Source organism: Benincasa hispida, chromosome 4, assembly GCF_027475165.1.
Source record: "Benincasa hispida cultivar pf3 chromosome 4, pf3_genome.v1.1, whole genome shotgun sequence".
In the NCBI taxonomy this organism is placed as follows: domain Eukaryota; kingdom Viridiplantae; phylum Streptophyta; class Magnoliopsida; order Cucurbitales; family Cucurbitaceae; genus Benincasa; species Benincasa hispida.
Genome location: NC_143481.1, coordinates 40,799,342 through 40,816,634, shown reverse-complemented (window position 1 = coordinate 40,816,634; position 17,293 = coordinate 40,799,342). Strand labels below are relative to the sequence as shown.

The window sequence follows — 17,293 nt, the reverse complement described above, 5'->3', positions numbered from 1 at the left end:
CCAGAGTATTCAATTACATAATTCTCATGTATTCTCAGAGCATTTTGGTTGAACCTACCAGTGGAAATACGAGAATTGGTTTTTCATATATTGCTGCTTCAAAGTGATACAAACTGATTCACAATGCCATCTTCCAAGAGTATGGAGAGGAACTTATTGATTTATTTTAGGTATAATATCTATTGACATGCTTTCAATTCCCAACTCAACATAAAAAAAATGTAAGGCTTGTTTGATAATCATTTTGTTTTTTGTTATTATTTTTTAACATTAAGCCTATATCATCTATATTTTTTTTTATCATGATTTGTATTTTTCTTAAGTATAATAATTGAATTCTTAGTCAAATTTTAAAAATAAAAATAACTTTTTGAAAGTTACTTTTAGTTTTCAAAATTTGACTTGATTTTTTAAATCTAGGATGAAAAAGTAGATAACAAAGGAAAAAATTTGGAGGTAAGAGTAGTATCCATAAATTTAATTTTAAAAAATAAACACAAAAAATAAAATGATTAATAAATAGGATTTAAGCAATTGAGAGTTTGATTGCGGAAAAATTCCAAGCTTCAATATATTGGGGTAAAAATCATTGCTTTCATCGTTATCCGACCAGTTGCTTCGAGGTTTTCCTCCCATCTCCTTTGTCGCTAGTTTTGGAACGGAAATCACGAAATGAAATCATGAGAACATTTTCCCTTCTGAATTTTTATTTGGAAAAATGAACCACCTTTTGTATTTAGAACACAGGCGTGAATGGAGGAGATTGTGATTCAGAATGAGGGCGGAATAGTGTTCGAGGCATAACATTTATGAAATTATGATGCCCATTTGTCAATTCATGTAAAAAATAGCAAAATAGGACACTAATGAAATACTTCTAATTTATGCTATATTTGTAGTTGGCCGTTAATCAATCCTCCATTTGGATTGGATAATGAAACAATCCCATCTTCTCCTCAACACTAGAGAATTTCCTTCCAAAAACGTATCGATTTATCGGTCCCACAGGAAATGAAGGCTGACTCTGTTGGTGAGTGCTCGAGCCACCGAGGTGCACCGACATGGTTCGAAGGCCACCTTGCTACTCTCTCTGCTGTCAAAGCATCCCATATAACAATCTGCAAACATTTAAATCTTATTCAGATTCAAAACATAGGCTAGCAAAGGACATCAATGTCAGCTCTCAGAAGTGAAAACAAAAGCAGGATCAACCTCATTGCTTGGTTCGTCTATTGATAGCACAAACTCCTCAGTATCATTGAAGACAGCCTGTTCAAAAAAATTTATTGAATGTCAGATGGAAATGTAAACAATTTGTTCATCAAATCTTGCCATTACAATTTTGAGTATTTTCTAAAGAGATATTTGGCTCTTTATTTTAATAAGCTTTGGTTTATTAAATCCAGGGTTAAAAATTGTGTTTAGATTGACTAGAGAAAATCATTTACAATGATGTAGGTTCTGTTTGGATTGTGCCTAGATTTATGAAACCTAAAGAATTAGAAAACGTAGCATGAGATAAAGCAAAGCAGGCGTAGAACTAATTTTTGTCTGTCTAAATTCACGATGGAAAGATGTGTATTTGAATGTCCCTGGCGAAGAAATTATTTTTATTATTCTTGTTTTGAATTATTTGTAAGCGTTTGGACCAACTTGTTTGCATATCTGTTATTCTCACGAGACAACTATCTGAGCCCACTAGATTTGGTTATCAAAGAAACTTGTAAGATATTAAATAAGATGGGTGGCTACCATAACTTGAACTCATTCTCTTCGAGCCCTTTATCATTTTTATGGCCCTTATTGACCGTGTTTTCAATTACATTCCGATTTGAGTTCCAGCTATGGTAAATCTCCAAAGTGAAAAAAGCTTTTGGAAATGAAACCAAACCTGACACCTCAATTGCATATGAGTAGCTCCAACATATTGTTTGACCAATCTCCCCGCCCCCACGTCCCAAAGCTTTACACTCGAGTCCTTTCCACAAGAGAGAACATACCTGAGATATCCATGATTGAGTCATTAAACAAAACTCCAATAAACCAATAAAAAGATCAATAAGATTTTTTAAGAGCTGTAGAGGCAAGTAACAAAATCATATACATTTGAGTAAGCCAATAGTCTGAAAGTCAATCAATCAAATGACAGATTGAACATTTCAACAGAAACTTCCATGTACTTGGAAAAGCCATTATGATTGTTGCAAGCTCACCTTTCATCCTTTGTAAATTTTGCACTGGTTGCCTCCGCTGTGCCATGTGCATTAACAATGGAGCGAAGACATTTTGCACTCACACCATCCCATAAACGAACTGCACCGTCTTTTGAAGCAGTGACATACATACTGCCTGTTGCTGAATACCTGACCTGTATAATCAATAAGCATGAACTGTGAGTTCTATCTACATCTAATAGGATTTGGATTGTTGAGAATTTGAAAAATGAAGTTCATAGCACCTGATTTATGGCTCCATTATTTCCTATTTCTGGAACATTTGCAGATAGAAAACACTGAAAAGTATTGACATCGTATAGGTGGGCAATCGGATGATCCGTTCCTGAAGTCATTTGTACAAGCAAAGCCAAAACCGAGCTGTTAGTTTTGGTAGGTGGATAGCTAGCTTAACTCGCCCTCTATTGCAATATTCATTCCTTTTTACTCCTCTTAAAAGAGGGGAGGTTATGGAGGGGTGCCCGTACATGTTCATTTAATTAGCAAAAGAAGTAAAAAAATCATGAAATGGGAGGAAAGCTTGGTTATAGAACTCAAGTTTATAATGCATTCTAATTTAATTTTAATAACAAAGACCAGTACTTGCATGCTTTTCAAATATCAAAATGCAAAGAACAGCTATCACTTGATGAAAAGGAAGAAGATGATACCTGCTAAGAGATAATCTCCTGAAGGATGAAGAGATATAGAACGCACGTTATGGGTATCCTTAATGACAAACAGAGGCAAAAGGAAGAATTCAAGAGAATGCCTTCTAAAGTAAAAGAAGTAAAATTTGCTGAAGGATTTGAACGCTGCAGCCAAATGTACAATAAGATACAAGCAAAACCTGGATAACTCTAAATGCTTTCTTTAGAAATGTGACCTAATAGGATCTTGTTAAATGAAACAGAAGAATCAAGCATATACAGATTATCAATTAAAGAATTGGTAGCAATAAGCTTGGAATCTTGAAAAAGACTAATTTTATTATTTCTAAAAGAACAAGTAAAACCAAATTTGTCCAAACTAGAAATAGAAATTAAATGACGATACACCAAAAGTTTCATTCAAATCCAAATAATAACTAGTTTTTAAACGTAATCTAAAATTCTCAATAGCTTCAATTGAAACTGCTTTGCTATTGCCCACATATATGAATCTTTCAGCATCACTTGGCAGCTGACTCCACAGGCAACTCTACATTGATATACTTATGCGAGTAGTGGCACCAGAATCTACCCATCAAGTATCTATAGGTACATAAGCTAAATTAACTTCACAACAGACCAAAGTAAGAAGTTTACCCTTCTTTACACGTCACTTGGTGTAGTTGGAACAATCTTTCTTGAAGTTACCTTCCTTTTTATAGAAAAAACAAGCATTTTCAGTAGTCTGTTTCTTGCTCTTATTCTTCTGAGATGTCTTTTCTACAGCACCCGTAGATTTCCTTTTCTTCTTATCACGAGAGTCAGTTGCCAAATGAGCACTTTCTGTCCTTTCTCTTTCAATCATATATTCTTCTTGCTGCAATGTGAGATAAGCTTGTTAATACTCCATTTATCCTCCTGAGTATTATAACTTATCTTAGACTGAGTGAATTGTGCAGGAAGAGAGGTAAGTACCAAATGTACATGTAAATTTTCATTTATCTTGATATCAAGTGTTTTTAATTTATCTGCGAGATTGGATATTTTTATAATGTACTCCCTTATGTTCCCATTGCCTTTATACCTCATGGAAGTTAAAGAAGTCAAAAGACTATTTGCTTCCCCTTTTTTATTTTTAGCAAAATATTTCTCAAATTAAGCAAAGAGCTTATTGGCAATTTCACTTTCCGTGATAGAGTCCCGAAAAGACTCCGGAATGGAGTGCCTAATGATCATCAGGTACATGAGATTTGATCGTTCCCACTTCTCTATATTAGCCGTATTTGGTTGTTCCTTAGTAGAAGTAGGTTTTTCAATCCTTAATGCAAGGTCCAAATCTATACACCCAAGAAATATCTCTAAGCTTTCCTTCAAAATCTTGAAGTTCAATCCATTCAACTTAGGGATTTACTCAATTTTCCATATATTTGAGTAAAGACCAATTGAAATAATAAATCACAAAATATATACTTACAATTAAAATATAACAAAATAGGTGGACCCATTTTACAAATACCTAACACAATATTGATGTCCTTTGGGAAAGATACCGACTGTAAATGGTACTGAATGTAGTAATCAAAGTACTGACAATAAAACTCTATAAAAAAATAATATTTCTTTGGATCGACTATTTTTTGAGTAATCCGTATAATTGTCACATACTCATTACCACTACCCGTAATTTGGCCAAATAATTATCTTCCTTTGGGCCGATAATTATTCGTATAAATTAATAAATATGCATATCTTATATTTTAACATTAAACTAATCTAGATAACAAATGCTACTTCAGTAACATATTATTTTGACCAATTCAATCCAAAATATAAGACACGATAATGTACAAAAATAATAAAAAATGACCACCAAATAGTCTTCACCAAATTTCACCCAATAATTACATACACATAATACAATTTGAATATCACCAAATATCATCAATCAAATTTAAATTTAAATTCATCAAAATATCAATCAAATTTAAATTTAATCTACAACATGATCAATTAATCTTGAATCCAGAGCATGATTACTCAAATTTAAACTTAAAACCACAAGCTGAGTAATCAATTTAACTTACGGCAATACTTTCACTCAAATTAAAATCGAATTGATTCATTCTAGATTGGAAAAAAATGGATTGATTACTTATTAATCAAAACTATTAACAATCAATTTAAAAAAAAAAAGGTAAATCCAATACAAATATTGAATTAGATTCAACACTAGCAATAAAGCATACTGCTAAAAAAAAAAAGAAAAAAAAAAATTAAACCCCCACTGCACAGATGGTGAACCGGTGAGACCGAATTTCCAAACAATGCACCCATCAATTGGATTCTATCGAAATCGACGAAACATTTTCTAATGGCTGAAATCCACAAAACCACAGTAGAATTCCATATTCACATGAGTATCACCGGCGGAGGTTGGGAAATCGGTGCAGTGCACCCTTCTTTATTTTAAAATTCTTAAATTCTTCAAATTTCATTACGAAAAATAGAATCAAGATCAATCTAAACGAATATAAACCAATAATTTAATATGAAAATCATGGTCTCATACCATTTGTTTAGTATAAATATTTAAAATTTATATTAAATAGATTTAACTCTAGAATCATTCATGCCAAATTGTCAAGAATATATACGTATCGGATTCTATTGAAAGATTGACGATGGTTCTAAAGTAGCTATTGCCTTAGTTGGATCTCTCTAGATCGGTTTCAAGAAAGACAAGAAAGATGCTATTTTGGTATATTGGAAACCATAGTCCTGAGATCTCTTTATATACTAGTTCAATTAGGGTTCCTATTAAACCCTAATTAATTGGAATGAGCTTCTATCTATTAACTTCATAAGTCTAATAGGTCTTGCTACGTTGATTCCCCTCCCGCCTATCTTCTTTCTCCATGGTCTTCATATGTTGTTAACAACTGGAAGTTAAATGTGGATACGACCTGATCAAACGGAAAAGGAAGGAAGGGGGATTGGGTTGGATTGTTCGGGACCATAACAGTTGTGTGATCCTAGGGGGTTCCAAAGTTGATTTTGATGAGGTGGAGCGTCGACATGCTTGAAGTTGAAGCTCTTGTGGAAGGGTTGTGTGTCGTTACCAACTCGAATCTGCCTCTCGAGGTGGAGTTTGATGCTTTGGAAATTATGAAACTTTTTAATTGAGAAGATGTTGGTTTTTTTACCTTTAATCTCAAATTAATTAATTAATTAATATTTTGATGATAATAAATCTACTTTATTTATTAACCGTTTGAGTGTTTGGAAGTGCCTATTGTGTAGAGATTGAAACCAAGGTTCCAACACATTTTGAATCACTTAAATCAGAGCTCAAACGAAGATATAGCTGAAAGAAGCTTAATGAAAAAAATTCGAGTTGATATCTTCATGCTATATCTTCATAGCGATGTTATAGCTTCATGTTGGCAGGAGGAGTTGTATCCTAGAAAAGTGTTAAACAAACACTGATGGCTTCTTCTCCCATGGTTGCGGAGTTGTACGTTATGAGGCATATAATCATGGAATATGGTTGCAAATTTTTGTCACTAAGCTATAGATAGTGGTTGACATAGAAAGACCACTAAAATTATTTTGTGACAATAAGTCGGCAGTGATGCATTTCAACAACAACAAAAGCAATACGAAGTCCATGAAGTTTCTGGTTATTAAAGAAAGGGTTCAAAATGGTCAAATTTCGATAGAACACATAGGAACAAATCTATGGTGGCAGATCTATTGACTAAAGATTTACCACCTAAAGTTTTTCATGAGCATGTTGCTCAGATGCGTGTTAGTCACTTTTCTGATTTCATGGTTTAGTGGGAGTTTGTTATTGAGGATGTTCTTTTGACCTTATTTTGTTTATTTTCTATATAGAATAAAGTCAATGGTTTATATTTTATTATCTGACTTGTTTATCATGCATGCGGTTTAGCAAATGCGATTAAGCATAAAGTTTTTAAGAATGATCTCACTAAGGAATTTGGATCAGTTGGAAACAGGTATGATCTTATAGATCACTTTGCATGTAGTTTCCATGCTATCCATCCATACTTGATCTATGTCATTGAATGTATTGAAATTGGTGATCAAGAAATGTTTAGTTACAAGAGTAGTGACAAAAGCCATCTTGATTTCGTGCTAATACAGGAGATGGATCGATTGAATCGAAGTAGAATTCTATTATTGAAATAACTTGTTTATGCACGCTTAACGTTTATGTGATTTAATTATATAAGGTACACAGACATAGCCCAAGTGGAAGATTGTTAGACGTTTTTAAACAATAATACTATGGACTATATATGTGGATTAGTAATTTATCACATTAGGTTATTTTATGGGCTATTTTATTAGATTTGGTCATATTATGTAATCTAATTAATTAAGGTTCTAGATTCCTAATTGAGTATGGTCTTAATGGGTAGAAGCACATTCGTTAATTAGGGTTTAATGAGAACACTAATTAAACTAGTATATAAAGAGACGTAGGACTATGGTCCCCAATATATCAAAACAGTACACAACCAATCTAAAGAGAGATCTCACTAAGGTCATTCGGAGTTTTGGATGAGGAAGAGAATAGCCAGTTTAGAACCATGATCAATCTTTCATGAATAATCCTATGATTAATGTATTTAATATAGATTTAAAGTTTTCATGTTAACAAGACCAGCATCCTCCCTTGAAACACTGGAACAAATATGAATCTCCAGAATCATACAAATGAGAATCAATATAATCGTCCTGAACTCCCTTTATGAACCAAATCTCATTTCTCTAAGTTTAAGAGGCTGCATAGGATTAACATCACTCACTCCAATTGTCTCGAAGCCTCCTAGTAATAAGAACATTACCCGAAGGGTAAAAAGGTTAAATATTTGTAGAAAACTTACACTCCTATATACCTTTAGTCGGTGAAAATTCCTTTTGATAGATGTAACAATTATAGTTGATTCAAAATCTTCCAACATGCATGTTTGGTTCTCGGTTTGCCCTATTTCCCATAAGGCCCCTCCATAGGAGTCTAATAAGCATAAACTTCTTGAAGGGTATTTACGAAATTTCATATGATAATGGGCCGCTGATAATCGAAGCCAAGCCCAGCCCAGCCCGGCCCAGAGATTAGTCGTACAGAAATTCAAAACGGTCGGTTTCTTTCAGCCGATGCGTCGGTTAATTTAATTCAGTTTTATGCAAATCATTTTTTCTCGATTCGGAAATCAAATTCTGCCACCGTCCCTCCCAAATTTCTCTGTTTCTTCTCAGAAATTTCAAAATCTCAGTCTACATAAACACTCTCTTTTTCTAATCTTCGTACGTTTTTTCAAATTTGACCTTCACTGTTAGGGCTTCTTGCGTTTCTGGGATTTTTTTTTGTTTTGTTTTTGCAGTCGGGATTGCGACAATCTGTCTACAGAAATGTCGGCTTCGACCGTCTCGATAACGGCGAATCCGGCGGCGCGGAGGAGGCCGGTTTTGGCCTCGGAGAGGAAAGGGGCAAGTATTGAATTGTTGGCCACTGATGGCGTTAACCCTCTTTCGAATACTGCTACTGTCGGGACTGGTGGTGCCGCCGATGATAAAGTCGCCGGTGGAAATGGTAGGGATATGAGTCATCATTCGATTAGGGGTGAGGTTGTTCTCGAGCGGTCTTCTAGGGATCCACTTCAGATCAAGAAAGCTGTTGCGAATTCTACCATCTCCCCGCGGCGGAGTAGAAAGGTACTTACGAAGGCCGAGAAGCCTCGATGGGTCACCATTCTTAGTGTCTTTACGAAGAATTTTGTTCTTTTGTTGGTTCTTTTGGGATTGGCTCAAATGATTAGGAAATTAGCCCTTAAGTCTGGTGAAGGAGCGGTGGGAAATCAGATGGGGTTTTCGGAAGTGGAGGGGCGGATTGCGGAAGTTGAAGCACTCTTGAAGACTACTAGTAAGATGTTTCAGGTTCAAGTGGAGGTTGTTGATCGGAAGATTGAGAATGAGGTTGGGGGATTGAGAAGGGAAGTTAACAAGAAGATTGAGGAGAAAACTGCTGATCTTGATAGCGGTTTGAAGAAGCTGCAGAACAAGGGGGAAGATTTGGAAAGGTCTTTGAGCGAGTTGAAGGCTGGGGATTGGTTGTCAAAGCAAGAATTTGATAAGATTTATGAGGAATTGAAGAAGGCCAAAAACGGTGAATTTGATGAGCGATTTTCGAATTTGGATGATATAAGGGCATTTGCAAGGGAGATGATTGAGAAGGAGATTGAGAAACATGCGGCTGATGGGCTTGGTAGAGTGGATTATGCTCTTGCTTCTGGTGGGGCAATGGTTGTAAAGCATTCGGATCCGCATAGAGGAAGAACAAGTAATTGGTTTTCGAGAAGTGTGAGGAATGGGGTTCACAGTGATGCGGATAAGCTGCTGAAACCTAGCTTTGGGGAGCCTGGGCAGTGCTTCCCCTTGAAAGGAAGTAGTGGGTTCGTTCAAATTAAGCTGCGGACTGCAATTGTTCCAGAAGCTATTACTTTGGAGCATGTTGCCAAGGTGATATTTTTATTGCTTCTTAGAATTGTTTGCTGTGTGAAGCTTTTGTTTTAAAGTCCAAATACGTGTTTCTATTCAGTAAATTTTTATATTTGACAATCGCTGAAGTATGAATGAGCACTTATTAGTGGGTACTAACCGGGCTTTGATTAAAAAACATACAAATTGGATTGTATCCCATGGGTTGTGAAGAAAACCATGAATGTTTTTGGGAGTTATAAATGCATCATTTACCTTCTCTTCTTAGTTATGTTGGGGCCTTCAGGTGGTACTATTTTAGTAGGAAACTTAGGAAGGAGAAATAGATTTGTAGATTTGTAGACACCTTGATTGGATGAGTGTTGCAGACTTGCAGACTTGCAGTGTAGTAGTGTAATGTAATTTCCGGCTTCTTCATGAGTGTCACTGACTATCGAATTTTGAATTTTTTTTTTTTTCTGATAGATATATTGGACTGCTCGTCCCCTTCCATTTCCACGACCTTTTTCTTTACTGAAACGAGTTCTATAATACAGACCATCATAGTTAAAATGAGGGCAGAATATAGTCATCGGATATGTTTTGTTCAAAACTGGGACTAAGGAGACATATTTTCTAAACAATGAGTGTGAAATCTGTATTCGGTATCTGCACACTATTGCCTTATACCATTCCTTCTGTTTTTATGATTGTTTTTAAGTGCTAAAAACTTATTTAGATCCGTAAAAGGTTAACCGCATGGAAGAAAAGTCTCTTTTCCAAAGCTGGTAAGCTAACTCTGGTTAAATCGGTGCTTAGTGGTGTGCCTATATATTACCTTTCCCTGTTTTGGGCTCGTAGCTCGGTTTATAAGAGCCTTGAAAAGTTTATGAGAGATTTTTTTTGAGAAGGGGTGGATAAAGGGAAGGGCTCTCATTTGGTTAGTTGGGAGATTGTTGGGCTATCCATTAACCAAGGAGGGTTGGAGATTGGTAATTTAAGGATTAGAAATAAAGCTCTATTGGCCAAATGGCTTTGGCGTTTTGCCCTTGAGCCCGAATACTTATGACGTAGGATTATTGCGAGTAAGCATGGCAACCATCCCTTTGATTGGGTGGAGAAAGGGGTTAAAGGCACACACCAAATTCGTGGAAAGATATTTCGCTTGAGTTTCCCCCTTTGTCTCATTTGGTCCGTTGTATCATGGGGATGGCAAAGAGACGTATTTCTGGAAAGATCAGTAGTCCTTCATCCGCTGCTTTTCCTCACCTTTATCATTTATCCTCCTTAAAAAATTGGTCGGTCTTTGATTTCTTGGTTTGGTTTGGGAACTTCGTGTCTTTTTCTTTCGGGTTTTGTTGTAATTTATCGATCCAATAGGGAAACAATAGAGGTTACCTCTTTTCTTTCTTTACTGGATGAGTATACCTTTAGGGAGGGGAGGAGGGGAGTAGGGGTGTTCGTATTTGGAGTCTTAGCCCTAGTGAAGGCTTTTCTTGCAGGTCCTTTTTTAGGATGTTTTTGGACCCTTCCCCTGCTAGGAATTCAGTGTTTGATGTGGTTTGGAGGATTTAGATTCCAAAGAAAATTAGATTCTTTACTTGGCAAGTTTTGCTTAGTCAGGTGAACACTTTATATAGGCTTGCTAGGAAGATGACTTCGTTAATGGGATCTTTCTGTTGTATTCTTTGTTGGAAGGCGGAGGAAGACCCAAATCATCTCCATTGGGACTGTCAGTATGCTCGGGTTGTGTGGAATTACTTTCTGCAGGAGTTCGATGTGCAAATTGCTCGTCAGAGGGATCTGCATGTTATGATTGGGGAGTTCCTCCTCCATCCACCTTTCAGAGAGAAAGGCCGCTTTTTTGTGGTTTGCTGGGGTGTATGTTGTGTTGTGGGACATTTGGGGGGCGAGGAACAATAGAGTGTTTAGAGGTAGGGATAGGGACCCCTGCAAGATTTGGTCCTTAGTGAGATTTCATGTGTTGCTTTGGGCTTTGGCATGAAGGTCTTTTGTAATTATTCTCTTGGAAACATCTTACCTAGTTGGAATCCCCTTCTTTTAGAAGGGGTGTTTTTGTGGGCTTGGTTTGTTTTGTTTGCCCATGTATTCTTTCATTTTTTTTCTCAATGAAAGTTGTTGATTTCATTCAAAAAAAAAAAAAAATCATTTATGTTTATCAATGCAGTAGACTCAATTTTTATTGAATATGTAAATTGAGCTCTTAAATTTGATTTTTATTTAGTTCTGAAATTTTCCCATCTTATCAATATTATTTTAATTTTCTGATATTAAATTAATTTAAGTGACCCGTATCCACTAAAGATTGATGTCATGCCCTCAAGAAGTGTTTTCTAGCCATTGCGCTTGGGACAAGTTAGGTTGCATGTTCTTATATTAATCTTCGTGTGATATATATCGGAAAGGATGACCTTGGTGGTAGGTGGTCGACTTTATAGTCATTTTGAGATTGGAGGTAGAGAAGGTTTGAAAATATTTGGAGTTGGAGAGGGCAGCTTTCTTTTCTTATGTTTGTGTTATACAAGACATACTTCCAGAAATCTATTCTGAAGGGGGGTGATGAAGATTGAAGATAGGGTATCTTCTAGTTCTTTTTACTAGCCCAATATAAACTTCAAAATACTCTTCAATGGTGTGTCTAAGAAAAGGAAAATACTAAAGAATATCCTTGACTAAAACTCCAACATTGCCATAGACCTCTAAAGTTTTTCAAGGAGAATTTCAAAACATTATTTGCCTCCTCTGAATTCATAACTCCCAAGTTGTGGCATACTACATTTTTAAGAGACTTTCGCTAGTCCCTCAACGTGTAGCCAAAAAGAAACCGAACAAATTACCTTGTGCAGTCTGTTGATTGCAGTTGCACCAGTAATAGTCAAAAGGCTAAAGAAACCACCCTCCAAACTGCTTGGAGAAGTCACATACCTAGAGAAATTCTTGGTCCCAGGTACTCTTCCTTCTTTAATCTTTATACAAAGGCCTAATGATTGGGAGATAAGGATATGTTTTGCATTATCTTCTGGAATGAGATCGAGAGTATTTCTCTTTCCATGGTTTAAGATTTACATCTTTATTTGAATATTTAATATCCACAGTTTATAGAAAGAAACCACTCAATCAGCTGCCTTGGTAATGCTTGAGTGTGATTGTAATTCCTATCCCTCTAGATTAGCTTTAATTTAGTTGGTTTTATTTTGTTCTGTTCTTGTTCTTGTTCTTGTTCTTGTTCTTGTTCTTGTCTTTTATTTTATTTTATTTTATTTTTTGTTGGAAATATGAGAAGCAGAAATATGCTTTCATTCAAAAGGGCATCAGTTGAAGAAACAACCGAGGGACAAAGGGATAAGGATCCCTTTTCCTCAAGGATAGTTGGAGTAATTACAAAAGAAGAAAAAAAAACTTTTGTTGGACACTCCAATCGGAGGCTGTAAACAGTACGAGTTTACAAAAATAGGCTAGAGAAGTATTCTTATCTACTCTTGAATTTCTTTCCTTCCATATCTGCCAAAGGATGGCCCTTGATAGATTAATCCAACGCACTTTTTCTTTGTCTCTGAACCACCATTCAGATAAAGGTTATTCCATCAATGCAGCAGGAGATGAGAGAGAGATCGTTACTTCTACTACACATTACACAAACCTGGGAAAAATGCAAGGAATAGGATTTCTTTTCTGAATTTTGCCCATAGTGTTGGTGCTTCTAAAGGATGTTGTCCACATAAAGAAATTTACCTTTTTGGGGCATTTCCTTCCCAAATCACAGGTGGTACAGTTCTTTATCCAGAATCCTTCTTTCTCTTGAAGGGCTATCAAAACCAACCTCACTGAGAAAATACCCTATATATCCAACTTCCGAAGCAAAAAGACATCCACTTAAGAATGTGCTGGTTCCAACAAGTTGGTTTTGTTTCTTTCAAAGTATGAACTTTATGGAAATCAATCAAGGAGAAAGAGAAAATCAGCATAAGATTCTTATCCAGTTGAGTTTGCATGGGATCAAAGACCTTTGAAACCTGGGTTATTTACCAAATCTCCAATTGTAGCTTCTACATCAAGAGTTCGTGCTTCCTCTTCTTCTTTGAATCCTACCGGAGCAACCCTTATTCCATTGCAGCTCTACCCATGTTACATTATGAGTTCTCATGTCTCTAAACCATCTTCGATTGAAAATGAAAGCCTGCACTCCTGTTTTGGTGAGATTTGACGATTCAATTTTCTTTGGTAAGAAATCGAGCTTTCATTGAAAAAAAATTAGAATAACAAGGGCATATAAAAAACAAGCCAACAGAAAAAAAGGGACCCCACGAAGTAACTACTGAAAAAGACTTCAATCCAATAAAATCAAACCAAGATCATAATTACAAAAAGGTCAAGTGACCAACACCCACAGGGAGGTATTAAACCTCACCACCTCCCAAACGTCTCCACACGACCTCTCGACCTGTCTGAAAGGTCCTATTATTACTCTCCAGCCAAATACCCCATGAGATGGCAATGAGGCTAGTGTGCCACAAGACTGCGCCCTTATCACGAGAAGGTTGAGCTCCTCTTCACTGTGGTGAAACAACCTCTATTCCAAACCCATGAACTATAAAGTACGAAGACTCCATTTTAGGAGGATATGTTTGGGGAACTTCTTGGACACGTCAAGAAAATTTTTTTAAAGAGAAAATAATCTAACCTTTTATGTTGGACCCAAATTTGAAGCCCAAATCAATTATATTTAAAACTAAGATTTAAAAAATATGGAGAAGATAAAAAACATAAACATAAAAAATTGAAGTTAGAAACCTAAACGTTTCATCTCCTACAATTGTTAATTAACTTGACGTTTTAAGGTTTTTTTTTTTTTTAGTAGAGTGTATTTAGTATTTTATATTAAATTTATATATATCCTAAAAAAATAAAAAGAGTGTATCCCCAACATGTCAATGTCTGCATCCTAGTTCTTTTTTTTTTTTAAATTGGCGTATCGCTGTGTCTTGTCCATGTCCATGTCTTGTCTCGTGTCTGTGCCCATGAAAACCCAAATGAGTTCAACCAACAAGCCCAAAGAGACTAAGCAAACTGGCGATCCCTCAACAGATGAAGGAGATCCTCTCCCTGATGCTTGCAGAGAATGCACCACTGTGGGAAAAACACCAAATAAGAGTGACGCTGGATATGGTCTATATTGTTGGCTCTCCCATGTAAATTTGCCACACAAAAAGTTGTACCTTCCCAGGAACTTGCAAGTCAGAATGTTTTATTTAAAAATAATTTACTTTCATGGAACTTGCAAGTCTCAAGTCGCTTCACTGTTGTATGTGTACTGTGTGAATGGAAGTGGAATTTTGAAAAGGCATTATTCTGTCAACAAATAGGTCACTTTTTGTCCAGTGGACTAGGTTCTATTGGTGGGTGGCGAATATTCCTTTGGGACTTATTCAAGAGGTTGCTACTTCCTAGTCTAAAAGCTCTTCACCTACTTCCATTATTTATACACAAACACTTTCTCTATCTCTTTCTTTTTATTTTATTTTATTTTATTATTTATTTTTCCAAATATCACAACTATGGGCAGTGACTTTAAATTGGAGAACATAGTACTGTCGTTGGCTGGTTTTCCTGTCAAATGACTAAATCCTCCGCTCTCCCATGAGTGTAAATCCTAATGCTTCAATGGATTGTGATATTATTGGGAGGAGTTGGAGCAAGAAAGTAGGCTAGATGCATTTCTGATCATTCAAGTAATGGCATATGCGCTTTTGTTGGGAAGCTAGTTTTTCCAAAGCGGTTCCCATTAATTGAATCAAAGTTTAGTTGTTCTTAGTAATGGTGGTAACTGGTAAGCTGTCTCGACTTTTCCCCTTCTTTCCTGCCCAAGAGTACAAGGTGCATATTGAATGTATTGACAATAGAAAGAAAAAAATGGTGCAAAGATTAGGACAAATGGCTTCTGAAGTGCCCCGTTTGGTAACCATTTGGTTTTTTGTTTTTAGTTTTTGAAAATTTACAAACACCTCTTTCTTCTTATGTTTTCAAAAACCATGTCAAGTTTTGAAAGCTAAAAAAAAGTAATTTTTAAAAACTTATTTTTGTTTGTGAAATTTGGCTAAGAATTCAACTCTTTTACTCAAGAAAGATGAAAACTATTGTAAGAAATTGTGAAGAAATAGGCTTAATTTTCAAAAACTAAAAACAAAAAACTAAGACTTCGTTTGGTACCATTTTGTTTTTGGTTTTTGTTTTTTAAAATTAAGCATACATCATCTACATTTCTTACCATGATTTGCATTTTTCTTAAGTACGATTTTTTTTAAGTTCTAAAATTTTGGCTAGGTTTTTTAAACCATTGGTGATAAGTAGATAAAAAGGGAAGAAATTTGAAAGTGGAAGTAGTGTCTATAGGCTTAATTTTAAAAAACAAAATGGTTACCAAACGAGACCTAAATAGTTATCCAAAGGGCCTAAAGCTTTAATGGTGCAAATGATTGAGTCGGATAGCTTCCCAAGTTTTAAGACAGGATATATAGCATTTGATAGTGTGTTGACTATTTGGATTGAATTTTACTTTGCCAGCTTCTTCTCTGGCTGATTAAATTTGTATTTCGTGTTAACATACGAGTCTCTGATTTTAGCTATATGTATTATCAGTTCCATACCACCGTGCAATTTCTTGCTTCTTTTCCATCTGGATTTGGTTTACCTTACCATTTTTCACCAATATGGCTTCACAATTGACTTTTCTGGAACAGAGTGTGGCATATGATAGATCAAGCGCACCTAAGGATTGCAGGGTATCTGGATGGTTTCAAGGGGACGATGCAAATTCTGCTGCCGATGCTGAGAAGATGTTCCTCTTGGCCGAGTTTACATATGACCTCAAGAAGAGCAATGCCCAGACATTCGACGTAGTGGAGACACCAGGCTCTGGTCTCGTTGACATGATCCGATTAGATTTCTCATCCAACCATGGTAGCACATCTCATACTTGCATCTATCGTGTGAGGGTTCACGGTCACGAACCGTATTCTGTTTCTATGATGGCGACACAGTCATGATGGATGGGCTGCAGCCAAGCAGCCAAGCAGCCAAGCTTGTATTGGGTTCCAACTTCCAAGTTTGTATTATCCTTGTAACTGTTACATTCCCTGTCCTTATTCTTTATTTAGAACCATAGCCCTCACACTTAGAATCTTTTGGTTAGTGGGCACAGGTGTTGTTTCCTACTTTTAACTTCATCTTCTTTCTTTTTCCTCTTAAGGCATTGTAAACAGATGGAATTTGTGGGGTTATGAATTTTTTTTTACTGTGCAGTGCAGGCCTGTTTGATTCCTAAAGCTTCTCAAAGTCCTATTCAAAGGTGAGCTCTAAATTCTATTCTCTCTCTCTTTCTCTTGACTATTTATGATTAGAGAACATTATATGTTTGAAATTAAGAACATTATATGCCAACAAGAGCGTAGCTCAACTGGCATGATGTTCATACTATGAACCTCGTGGTTTGAGATTCGATTTTCCCCTCCACACTTAAATTACAATACCTCTTTAAAAAAAAAAAAAAAAAAAAAAAAAGATGAAGAAGATTGTTAAGTATTATGGGAAACGATGATGGGTTAAGCTTTTGAAATAACCTTTTCAAAAAGTATATTGTAATCATGGCTATCTATGGATAAAAGTTCCAAAAACCTTTTAAAGAGTAGCCCCTAATAAACAAGCTTACTTTTTAAAAGTGTTGAATGAAATGAAAAATTGTTGCCTAATATGGATCTTTTGAATCCTTGGTAAATAATCCATTATAGGAAATTGTTCATAGCTAGCATATAAAGTTGATGATTGTAAGAATATTTAAATTAAATTGCACAAAATACTTGAATCTTTTTCAAGTTTGAGAAGTTTAATTTTTACCATTGAATTTTAAAA

General features: G+C 35.7%; 2 protein-coding genes across 2 annotated transcripts; one reads left to right on the top strand and one right to left on the bottom strand.

The window, feature by feature from the left end:
- Positions 1 to 750: 750 nt before the first annotated feature.
- On the bottom strand, positions 751 to 3,952 carry LOC120076203 (cleavage stimulation factor subunit 50-like). The gene is made up of 8 exons (XM_039029969.2): positions 3,839 to 3,952; positions 3,064 to 3,099; positions 2,885 to 2,942; positions 2,459 to 2,559; positions 2,214 to 2,368; positions 1,892 to 2,000; positions 1,213 to 1,269; positions 751 to 1,118 (listed from the first exon to the last, which is right to left on the bottom strand). The coding sequence occupies exons 1-8, from the start codon at positions 3,950 to 3,952 to the stop codon at positions 963 to 965; spliced, it is 786 nt and encodes a 261-aa protein (XP_038885897.2). The 3' UTR covers positions 751 to 962.
- Positions 3,953 to 8,043: 4,091 nt separating this feature from the next.
- SUN1 (SAD1/UNC-84 domain protein 1) lies at positions 8,044 to 16,686 on the top strand. Its single transcript, XM_039028088.2, has 2 exons — positions 8,044 to 9,409; positions 16,126 to 16,686. The coding sequence occupies exons 1-2, from the start codon at positions 8,303 to 8,305 to the stop codon at positions 16,429 to 16,431; spliced, it is 1,413 nt and encodes a 470-aa protein (XP_038884016.1). The 5' UTR covers positions 8,044 to 8,302; the 3' UTR covers positions 16,432 to 16,686.
- The last annotated feature ends 607 nt before the right edge of the window (positions 16,687 to 17,293 follow it).

Bases quoted from the DNA above. Each gene is read 5' to 3' on its own strand.
- LOC120076203 (XM_039029969.2), bottom strand. From the start codon at position 3,952: ATGAGGTATAAAGGCAATGGGAACATAAGGGAGTACATTATAAAAATA. The intron at 2,001-2,213 runs GTGAGCTTGCAA...TGGATATCTCAG, and splicing joins AAATTTACAAAGGATGAAAG to GTATGTTCTCTCTTGTGGAA. The intron at 1,119-1,212 runs GTTGATCCTGCT...AAATGTTTGCAG, and splicing joins TAGACGAACCAAGCAATGAG to ATTGTTATATGGGATGCTTT.
- SUN1 (XM_039028088.2), top strand. From the start codon at position 8,303: ATGTCGGCTTCGACCGTCTCGATAACGGCGAATCCGGCGGCGCGGAGG. The intron at 9,410-16,125 runs GTGATATTTTTA...TTTCTGGAACAG, and splicing joins CTTTGGAGCATGTTGCCAAG to AGTGTGGCATATGATAGATC.